Source organism: Haliaeetus leucocephalus, unplaced genomic scaffold (genome assembly GCF_000737465.1).
Source record: "Haliaeetus leucocephalus isolate CR32 unplaced genomic scaffold, Haliaeetus_leucocephalus-4.0 Scaffold157, whole genome shotgun sequence".
NCBI classification, from domain to species: Eukaryota; Metazoa; Chordata; class Aves; order Accipitriformes; family Accipitridae; genus Haliaeetus; species Haliaeetus leucocephalus.
Window position 1 is genome coordinate 1,338,555 of NW_010972593.1, and position 11,077 is coordinate 1,349,631.

The 11,077-nt window shown below is 60.2% G+C and overlaps 1 protein-coding gene across 1 annotated transcript; it reads right to left on the reverse strand.

Annotated features, from left to right (window-relative positions):
- Positions 1 to 266: 266 nt before the first annotated feature.
- On the reverse strand, positions 267 to 10,822 carry LOC104828573 (hepatoma-derived growth factor-related protein 2). Its single transcript, XM_010562317.1, has 16 exons — positions 10,781 to 10,822; positions 8,300 to 8,376; positions 8,078 to 8,216; positions 6,007 to 6,186; positions 5,458 to 5,574; positions 5,219 to 5,290; positions 4,835 to 4,982; positions 4,537 to 4,612; positions 4,152 to 4,437; positions 3,345 to 3,439; positions 2,746 to 2,816; positions 2,286 to 2,356; positions 1,953 to 2,054; positions 1,642 to 1,855; positions 789 to 912; positions 267 to 566 (listed from the first exon to the last, which is right to left on the reverse strand). The coding sequence occupies exons 1-16, from the start codon at positions 10,820 to 10,822 to the stop codon at positions 470 to 472; spliced, it is 1,911 nt and encodes a 636-aa protein (XP_010560619.1). The 3' UTR covers positions 267 to 469.
- Positions 10,823 to 11,077: the final 255 nt, after the last annotated feature.

Genomic DNA, 11,077 nt, shown 5'->3' on the forward strand with positions numbered 1-11,077 from the left:
GGCTCATAGGGTGGGCCAGGGCCAGAGGACAGGGGGGGACCCATGGAGGGAGGTTTCCAGTCCCAGCCCTGGGCAGGGGGATGCTCCTACCCTCCCCTCGTCACAGTCAGCGATGCCTCAAGAAACAGACACTAGGGCTCCTTGTATTTTTCATTAAAAAACCCTTTATATTCATTTCATGGCGGTTGAAATCACAAGAAATTAGGTAGGAGGGAAAACCAAAAAAAAAAACCAACAACAAAAAAAAAAAACCAAAACAAAAAAAAAAAAAAAAAAGAGGGGACAAGTACAGACAACCAGCACAGCCCCCCCGCGGTCGGTGCTTTCGCAGGGCCGGGGGCACAGGACAAGACCTAGGACATCAGCTACTGTGTGACTTAGTGAAGTAACTCAAGCAGGGGATGAGGCAGAGGCCAGTCTCCCTTCGCAGCCCTTCTGCCTCCTCCTCCTCCGGGCGGGAGCTGCTTCCTCAGCTCTCCTCCACGTCATCCACAGCCTCTGACTCCCCGCGAGCCTTCTCCCGCTCCGGCCCGGCTCGCTCGGCCTTGGGATAGTCCTGCACGCTGCTGGGGGAAGAGCACAGGCACGTCAGCGAGCGTCTCCCCTGCCTGTCTGCCTTCCCCTGCTTGTGGCAGTCTCTCTCCCGCACCCCAGGTTCCTTCCCAAGCTGGGAAAAGCCTGACAGAACCCACAAGACCCCCTCCTCAAATCATAAGAGAGCCTAGCTTGGATGCGCATCAGATCCAGGGGAGCTCCCGAGACCCCAGCTCTGCCCTTCACACTCTCACTTGTTGTGGGTCTCCTCGGCAGACGCCTCCGGCTCTCCGGCTCCCGGCCCTTGGCTTTTGTCCTTCTCCTCTGTGCCCTCCACTTTTTGGGACAGGGATTCACCGTTCACAGGACCTGACAAGTCTAAAGTGAAGAGAGAGGGTCAGACACTTGGGTCCCCATGGTGGACCTCATTGATCCCGACCCATGAGGGGCTGGGCAAGCCGAGGACCCATGGCCACAGGTTGTCCCCATACAGGCAAGGGACATCCAGCCAAGACCGAGGGGACCCCAGGTCTGGCCTGACCCTGATAGCTACAAGAAGGGCCCCAAAGGCTCCATCTCCCAAGCTCAGAGGCAGACATCAGAGTGGATTTTCCCCATGAGCTCCTCTGGGAAGGCTCTTGCAGCATCACCAGGACGACCCCAGGCAGGGACCCGGCTACGAGGATGGAAGATCCCAGTCACCAGCTGCCTGCGCAAGAGCCTGAGCCAGTGTCCAAGGGCGTCTCCACATTCCTCTGTCTCCCCGGTGCCTTGGACCAGCGCTCAAGCTGGCAGCAAGGAGCCATCCTGGCCCAAAAATCAGCCCAGAGGCACCCACAGCCAGGGCGTAGGCGTTGAGGTTTGCCCTCTGCTCTCACTGCCACGAGCATTCAATATTCAGTCCTTTCCCACTCTTGGCACTCCAGCAAACAAGGGACTGGAGGTGCCACGCAAGGCTGCCGATCCCCTCCACCACTGAGGCCAAGAGCCACCCCTGTTCGTGTCCCAGGTCCCCAGCAGGATATGTCATGCCCTGAAAAGGGCTCCGGGATTGCTACATGCCCGGACAGAGCAGGGAACAGTCCCAAGACGTGCAGGGAGCATTACCAGCATTCGTCTCCTCTTCACCCTTCTCATTCCGTGTCTCCCCTCCTGACAGCTTCTCCTGGCCCTTCTCCGCCTCCCCCTTGTCCTTCTCAGGCCCGGCTTTGTTGGCTTTCTGGATCGCCTCCATCTTTGGTCCCAGGACACGCGACTTCAATCGGGTGTAGACTTCGGCAGCCTTCTCCATCACGTCCTTGTTTGCTTTATAGCGACGGATCTGCCCCAAAAAGAGAAAGGAGGAATGCCCTTAGAGCTGGGGTGGCCCAAGCAGGCTCCTCGCTCCCTCCAGGGAGGGACTCAGCCCTCTGCCCTACCTTTTTCAGCGTAGCCACCACATCGGTGTGCTTCTGGAGGATGTGAGAGGTGACCTGGAGCGTGCCCAGCTCCTCTAGTGCATTCAGACACCGCTTGATGTCCTGCAAGGATGGCACCAAGATCAGAAGCTGCCTGGAAGTCTCCCCGTGGGCACCTGGGGCAGCGCTGGATGCAGCACAGTCCCCTAATGCCACCCAGCATCCAGAAAGGCAAGAGGAGGCTCAGCCAGGCTGAGCACCCCCAGGTATCGCAGCCGGACAAGGCTAATGTGGTGGCCAAGGACACGATGAGCAGGGACCTCCCAGGCCAGGCCAATGTTCTCGGGTGCTCACCGGGTTATCCACCTTCAGGGCAAACTTGATCTCACTGTGAAGTTTCTGAAGTTTCTCTTCGACTGTGGGCTCTGGAGCAGCAAGAGAGACAGGCCAAGGCATCAGGCCACCGGAGGAGAGCACAGCACTGCCCAGAGCCCAGGACCTCTCCCCCAGCAAGGGTTTGGTTTCCTCCTGCATCTCCAAGGTCAAACACAGCCCCAGGGGCCTCTCTGAAGAGGATGGGTTGGGGTGTGCCAAGATTGGGAGGGGATGTAAACAGGGAAGCTCACTGTCTCTGCACACCCTTTAAATACTTTCCATCACGATGCTGGGACCACAGCAGCGCTGGGAAAGACCCCGGCACAACCACGCTGATCCCTGTAGGAAAGATCCCTCCCCCTCCCTGGGATGGGGGAACCAACCCTAGATCCCTTCTCTCCCTCTCCTCCCCTCTGTGATGGCAAGCAACGTCTCTCACCCTTTTTCTTCTCCATCCTCCTTTCGGGGATCAGGTCAGATTTCTTCCGGCCTCGTTCCACTTTCAAAGGTCTGTGGGAGGAAAAGGAAAGAGGCAAGATCGTTCAGGTGAAATCTCCTGCTCACCACTGGGCTAACAAAAAGGGTGATGACACACGTCAGCGTATCCCCCCTGCCTGCCCGACGGAGCGAGCCAGGCAGCAGAGCCCTGCCACACTCCACCCACGCTTTCACACACATCTCCCAGCTTGCAGGCAGACAGGAGCCCTGAGACAGCAGCTCCCCCATGCCCCAGCTTCTTGGGATTGCAGGAAGGCAAAGCCCCAAAGCAGTACCCCAAGGATCTTCCCCTACGAGACAGAAAACACCAGGGAAGCTCAGCCTGGTGCCCCCCAGCACCTCCTCCAGCCCCTTCAGCTCTAGGAAGCAGGAGGGGAGGTAAGAGCCCAGCCCCTCCACGGGTGCTGCTGGCCCAGGGGCAGCTCCACGGGAGCCCCATGCCCACCCCGGGGTGTCAGCCAGGGAGGGCTGGGCAGCAGCAGAGGAACGGCCCTGTCCCCAGAGGAAGAAAGCGCCGACGCGGGGAGGGGAGATGCTGACTTGTTCCGTGGTTTCTCCTCTGCTCGGCCCCTCTTCTCCTTCTGATTTGGTTTCCTTGACAACTCTGAGGGCTGCTTCTTCGCCGGCTTCTTTACCTTGGAGGAGAGAACAATGCAGGCGAGAGAGGCAGAGCCCTCCCTGCTGCAGGAGGGAGACAGTGCCACGGCCACAGCTGGGCACAATCCAGCAATGCAAGCGGCCAGCACCCATCACGCCACTGCTGCGAGGCGGTTTGGGTGCAGGACCATCCCCCGCACGGGATAATAAAAGGACTCAGGTTGCAGCACAGCGGTGTGCTGCTCCAAAAGTAAATATCCTCGTACTTCAAGCGGCCCACCCAGCCTGCTATACCTGACTGCCAGACCCACGCGTCCTTCCAGACCTCAAGATCTTTGTGCTGCTTTCCTGGCTCCCCCTCCACAGGGAGGAACTCGCCAGACTAAAAGGGTGACCTTGCCTCTGACCACGGGCAGCATGGTTCTTAAAAGCCCTCTGCAACCCTTCCCTGTGCTTCAGCCGAATCTGGCTGATGCTCTCCCAGGCTCTGGGGAGGACAGCAGAGCAAATCCGATGACTGTGGTGAGAGGGAAAGCATCATGGAGACGTGAGACCCACAGCTGGATGGGGCATCCTGAGCCAGGAGAAGAGCTCCCATTTGCAAGGCATATGGACACGACTTCCCAGTGCTGCATGGGCCACCCCAGGGTAACGCAAGACCAAGACAGCAGGTCTCTGCTACTTCTGGAGGTCCCGGCTGACCTGACAGGCTCTCTGTTTGTCCCTAGCTCCCCACAGCTCTGCACTCACCTCTTTCTCCAGCTCCAGTTCAGAGTCCGAGGAGGACGGGGCCTTGGCCCGGCCCTTCCGGCCCTTTTTGGCCACCTCATCCTCTGCACTGCTATCCGAGTCCGAGTGCACCTCCTCGCCCTTCTCCGCTTTCTCCTTCCTCTTCTCTTTCTCCTCCTTCTCCTGCTCCCGGAGCCGGCGGATCTCTTCCTCCTGCTCCCTCTTCCTCTTCTCCTCCAGCTCCCGCCGTCGTTCTTCATCTCGCCTCTTCCACTCGCTGATGCGATCCACATCGCTATCGCTATCACTGCAAAGCACAGAGCACGCTTGGACCCCTTGTGCGGAGGGGAGGCAGGTGAGCCTCCAAGCCCAGCCCCAAGGGTGATGGTGTCCCAGCTGATCTCACCTGTCGCTGCTGGAGCTGGTCGGGACACGCTCGGGCTTCGGTTTCCTACCACGGGGCTTGGGAGGGGGTTTCTCAGCTGCAAAACAACAGGAAGATGTTCAGCAGGAGCCCTAGTTGTCCCTCTGTTAAAACAGCCCCAAACTGGGGGGGCAGAGGGCTGTTCAGATATGGGCTGCAAGGTGTCCACAACAACAGGAGACCCCAGAGCCTCAGGAACCCCCAACCTCACATGCTCTCCGGTCCCCTGAGGGAGCCAGCAGTGGCCCAGGGGTGGTAGAAGAAGCTTCCTCGGTGTTACCTGGCTTCCTGCCTCGTGGAGCCTTCTTCACAGACACATCCGAGTCCGAATCAGAGTTCGAGTCCGACTTGGTCATGTCCACAGTCGCGTTTCCCATTTCCGAATCCGAGTCCACTTTGGAGTCTGAGTCAGAGCCAGATTCCACTTTCTGCAGGCACAGAGCAGGGTTGGACGGGGGGGGTGGCAGTGGCTCAGCAGCGTGCCCCGCATCACAGCAGCACGGGGCCCAACCGGGTCACTGAGGGATCGGCAAGGTCCCTCCTAGCACTGAACCTATGTCCAGCCCGTGGCAGAGCCCTGCCACCCCCTGCTCCCCCCTCCAGCAGCGCAGACCCCAGACTCCTCTCCAGCTTCCCGCTGCACTGAAGACTGGGAGTCTTTTACCTTCTTCTTCCTCCCCCCTGCCGGCATCCTCCGGGGAGCCCTGGCCACTGGCTTCTTCTCAGGAGTGAAGTCCTGGAGGAAAACAGATAGGAAGAAATGGGGAAGAGTCTCATGATGGTTTCAGAAGCCCGACAGGTTCCCTCAAGCCACTGCTCCCCCCAGACAGCAATGCTCTTCCTCCAGCCCTTTCCCCACCGCCCTGCCACCCTCCATGCAAGCGTATCCCCAAATCCTCTCACCTGATCACTGTTTTTTTCCGACTCAGAAGACGTTTCTGAGTTCTCCTCTTCTGTCAGGGAGGGGCTGCCCTGATCCAGGTCACTGGAGGATTTCCGAGGCCGTTTTGCTACTGGCATCTGATACACGACAAGTGAGAATGTGAGAGCAGCCCACTCCCCCTCCACCCATAACAGAAAGCCAACGCTTGGTTGCTGAGAAGGGGCTTTGCCCAACTCTTCCTGACCAGCCCTGTGAGAGCAGCCACGTGCACTCAGAAGAGCAGTGCCATTCTTCCTGGCTGTAAACCACCCCAGGACTTGGCCATCCCACCATCTCAAAGACAACATGAGACAGCTGTGAGACCCCCAAACCCACACTGAACCCCATTTCCCACTGGAGAATCCAGAGGGAGTTGGTTTTTTCACCGCCTCCGGACACGGTGGGTTTGACATGCTACGTGGTAGAAGGCAGCTGCAGCTCAGTGGTGGACCCAATGACCATATCGATGTCCTCCTGACCAGGACATCCTCTCATCCCCGCTGTGTGAAACCGCCTCAGCCCACACTCACTTTCATAGCCAGCGATTTTCGCTTGAGCCCGCTGTGGTCGCTGCCTCGATCCGAGTCCTCATCACTTTCCATTTTCTCTGTGGCGACTGCAGCCATGGCAGCGTCTTCCTCATCATCACCTGCGTCGCTTCCCCCCATCGGGTCATTCTCAGGAACATCACTGTCCGAGGAGCTCGCAGGCTAAAGACAGCGGGGACGAGAGTTGTGTTATCGCCCCAAGGGGCCTGTTGCACATCAAGGGGAGAGGAGAAGGGGCACAAAAGGGTGACAAGCGATGGACGGCAGTGCTGAGCGGAGAGGTGTGCGTGCAGAGGAGCGTGGGGCAGCCTCCCATCCCAGCACAGAACCCTTAGGCATGACTCCGGACAACGCGACCAGCCCTTCAACGAGGATGCTCGGTCAACCCCCTTCTAATTCCCCTGCACCCTCTTCCCAAGGCCCCTCACGCACCAACCCAAGACCACGAGCAACACATTCCCTCTGGATCCCCCAGCTCGGCTTCTACCCACTGCTGCTGCCTCACTTCCCTCTCCCTCCCCATCCTCGCACTCTGCCAAAGACCCCCAGAGAAGCCTAGACCTGACAGCCCCTCTTGGGCGAGCGGACCCCAGCCCTCCTCTGCCCTAACGGCGCCAGACAAGCAGGGCTGGATGTCTTGGTTCAGCCTCTGCTCCGGCGCCAGGTAGCGGCCATTCTTCTCTGGTGGGCTGGCCGCCAGCCCTTGACTCGGGTCAGGCCTCTTCCTTCTCAGATGGCTTCACCCCACAGCACATTGCACGCCTTCCCCAGAGGAAAGGTCCACACGAGGAGTCCAGTGTGGCAGCCACCGCTATTCCCAGTTGGGATCTCCCGTGCCCTGTACCCTCACTCCCACGTAGTGGGAAGGTCTCCTGGCTTCTCACCAGCACATCGTGAGGTTCCTTGAGCAAGGACATCACACCCAAGGGGTTTCTTAGAGCTGGGATTCTTCCAACGCTGGAGCCTTCCTGCTAGAAAGCATCTCCTTGTCCTTGACTGTTCCTGATACCTTGCTTCATTTAGGTCTCAAAACCAAGAAAGACCTCTACTTCAGTCTCTTCTTCTGCTCCTTCAGGCATTTTGGCCACAAGATGCAGTTGGTGCTGGTGAACCCTCAGCCTTGCTGGAGCCGTTGGTGTCACCTCGGTCCCTCAATCACAGTAGGCCCCCTCACCAACAGGTTTCTTTCCCCTACTGGGAGTTCACGGTGGAGTCCCTGGACAAAGCAGGTGCTGCCTCCTTCACCATCACCAACCTCCCGCCCAACAAGCTGAAGTTGTTCTCCAGGTTTTCAAGCATCTCCATGGTCTCACCTTACCCTACATCTGCAGTCTTGGGTCCGACCATCTCCCACAGCTACTCAAACCACATCCTCTCTCCTGCACTGGCAGCGGCACAGCCGAGGGGGCTCATTCCCTGAGCCTGCCTACCTCCAGACCACCTTGTCCTTGTAGCTCACCTTAAAAACCTTCCTCTGCCTCTTCAGACCAACTGCCTATGAAGCTGCTTTGGACGCCTTCTTTGAAGATCGCTATACAATAAATTGTATCACACAATTATGGTTATGAAATGCCCACGCAAGCAATTGACAGCAAAGAGCCGTCTCCCGGCCTGCTCCGAAGCCCACTGAAGAAGCAGCCCAGCGGCTTTTGGCTCAGGACCTCAGAAGTGGATGAAGAGGGGGACTGCCCAACAGTCCACACACAGGTCTGGGAGCCGGGGACGAGCAAGCCTGAAGTTCTCGCTCTGATAATAAAATCCTCATGGTTTTGGGCAAGCGGCACAAAGCACATCCCCGGTTCCGCCTCAAAGATGGGGCAAAGGCATCTTCCTCCAGAGGAGGAGGAGGAAAGCTGACTCCCTCAGGAAGGGAGAGGGCAGGGAAGGGAAGCTACTTCAACCCCAGGAAAGCCGATGTGCGAGCTGGAAGCGCGTAGGCACCGTAGCAATGAGAAGCAGAGAAAGGAGGAGAGCGACTCGGAGGAAAGGAGAGATGGAGGTGCCGGCAGCCCACGTCCTCGCTGCCCCCCCGCCACGCAAGGCCCGCACTCACCGGAGGGGCACTGTAACTGGCGTGAGGGTTGTTCTGGATTTCCCACAATCCCTCGTTGAAGCCTTTTCTCTTGTTTGGTTTCCCATATTTGTCTTTATATTTTTCATAAGGGAAGAGATCTTTAGGGCCCAAGAAGGCGCTGGAGAGAAACAAAGCAGAGGTGAGCCCGGAGCAGAGGCAGCGGGGCAAAAAGCCCAGAGAGGGGAGCGAGGCAGCGCTTACGTCTCGTGGGTGCCGAAGAAGAAGATGGGGTACTTGTTCGGTGGGGGTTTCACAGCGCCGTCCGCGATGTCATCGATCTGAAAGGAAACCCAAAGCAGGAGGTGGTCAGAGAGAGCGGCTTGAGCACATCCTCTGCGAGGCACATCAGCCCCGGCTAGCAGCGTCGGCCTCCGGCACCCACACCCGCTTGGAGGCAAGCATGGCAAGAAAGCACCCGGATGGGGACCTTGCAACGCACAAGAGTCCCGCTGCGGCGTCAGGGCCCGGCGGGATCTCTAGAAGAGTAACAGAAGGGATCCGGCACGGATGCTCTACGGCTAGAGCTTGGCGCGAGGTCGTCTCTCCACCGCTGGGCTCAACGCCCAGGGAAACACGGGCCTTGTGCTACTCCCCAGAGATCCATCGCACAAGCCGCCTCGGGGGGGAACGCCCGAGGGAAGCCCCCTCCAGCCCAGGGTGGGGGGCGATTGCTCCAATGGGGCGGCCTGAGGGTCCTTCCTGGCTGGAGACCGGCCGCAGGAAAAGCCCCGCTGCCAGCGGGACGCGTGGGCCACCCCGTCTTCTTCCCACGCGCCGGCTCCAGCGCCCGTCTGTCTGCTCCACGTGGTCTGGGCTGCGAGCAGAGCTGCAGGCGGGAGCCTCGGGGTGCGCAGGGGCTGCCCCACGTGCTGGGGAGGTCTTCGGGGCAGAGGGCAGCCTTCCCCAAAAAAGCAAGCGAGCTAAAGCAGGAGGGGCTGCAGATGCTGGCAGCGCGAGGACTCTCCTGGAAGGACCAAGTCCTCTCAGCGCCAGGTCAGCCACGACAGCGCGGGGATGGCGGGGATGGCATCCTAGATCTCACGGCGTGGTGCAGCCAAGCATCGTCGTCTCCAGCACCCTGAGCCTCCCCGGTACCTGCCGGCCCCAATCCCACACGGCTTCCACCTGCCAGTCTCTTCCCATCAGACACATTCAGCGGATGAACCTGCCTCACCCTCAGCTGCCGTCGGGGACAACCGCAGACCCCCATCCGAGCCCCCGAGCCACCTCGCACTCCCCCGGTGAGCACGTCCTACACCGGGCCCCGCTCTGCCTGCTCCTCCAGGCGCCACCACGGCACAACGCTGTCACCCGGCCGGCGGGACCAGTCGTTCCCCACCACGCACGCTCCCTCGCCCCATCCGCGCCCCCCAAATCGCACCAGCACCCTCTGATCCTGCACCTCGCAAGCGCTCAGCAGCAGCCCCCCACACGCGTCACGTCCAGGCACTGTCCCCCTCATCCCCAACAACGGACAGAGCCCCAGACCCCAGCTCTGTCCCCGCCCCCGGCAAGAGGGTGGGTGACATCCAGGCAGGGAGCTGGGAAGGGGAACGGGAGTCTCTGGAGAGGCAGAGGTCTGCTGGGCAGTGGGAGGATGAGGATGGAGGGTGAAGGGCAGGACTCTTCTAGGATGCTGCAGCAAGGGGTGGGCTGTGGGGGGCACCCCTATGGGGTCGGGGTGCCTGGATCACCAGGGTCCCAGGGTGCAGCAGGGGATGGGGGGGTCTGTGGGGAGGGGGGAGGCAGGGGTCACCCCAGTAGGACAGAGGGTCCCCAGGGCAGGGGTCCTGGTGGGTGAAGCAGGGCTGAGGCCCTGTGCAGTTACCCCAAGGGGGTCTCCTCTGGGTGCAGGTCAAAAGGGAGAGCTCAGGTTGCCATTGGGACAGGAGGGGGGGTCATGGGTCCTCCTGCACAGGGTTGTGAAACACCCTCCTGGTGAGGGGTCCCCCAGGTCTCCCCCATCCCTTACCAGGTACAGGCACCAGTGTGGGACCCCCCACCTCTCCCTCGGTGGAGGTGCCAGTACGGGACCCCCCAGCTTGGTGCTGGGTCCCCTCCCAGTACAAGTTCCAGCGCGGGACCCCAATTCCAGTCCCGGACCCCCATCCCAGTCTGGGTTTCTTCATCCTGGTGCAGGTGCCCACATGGCAACCCCCTCCTGGGATCAAACCCCAGTTCCAGTATGGGTGGTGGTGTGGGAACCCCTCCACCCCAGTGCAGGGCCCCATCCTGGTACTGGGCTCTCATCCCGGCATGGGTACCCATATGAGATCTCTGTGCCAGTACTGAGCCCTCATCCCAGTATGGCTGCCATCACGGGGTCCCCCATTCCAGTACAGGACACCCCATTCCCGAACTGGATCCCCATCCCAGCATGGGTGCTGGAATAGGACCTCCCATCCCAGTACAGGTACCAGTACGAGAGCTCCCATCCCAGTACACGATGTCCCATCCCAGTACGGGTGCTGAGACGGGACTCCCCATCCCAGTATGGGACACCCCGTCCTAGTACCGGGTCCTCATCCCAGTACAGGTACCAGTACGAGAGCTCCCATCCCAGTACACGATGTCCCATCCCAGTACGGGTGCTGAGACGGGACTCCCCATCCCAGTATGGGCGCTGGGACGGGACTCCCCATCCCGGGACGTGTGCTGGGACAGGACTCCCCATCCCAGTACCGGCTCCACATCCCAGGACGGATACCGATATGGGTCCGCCATCCCAGTATGGGACACCCCATTGCCGGTACCGGGTCCCCATCCCGGAATGGATGCCGTTATGGCATCTCCATCTCGGTATGGGTGCTGGTACAAGTCCCTCACGCCGCTACCGGGCCCCCATCCCGGTACGGGACATCCCATTACCGGTACCGGGCCCCCATCCCGGTACGGGTACCGTTATGGCATCTCCATCCCGGTACAGGCCCCCCCCCACCCCGGGACAGGAGCCGGTACATGTCCCCATCCCGGTACCGG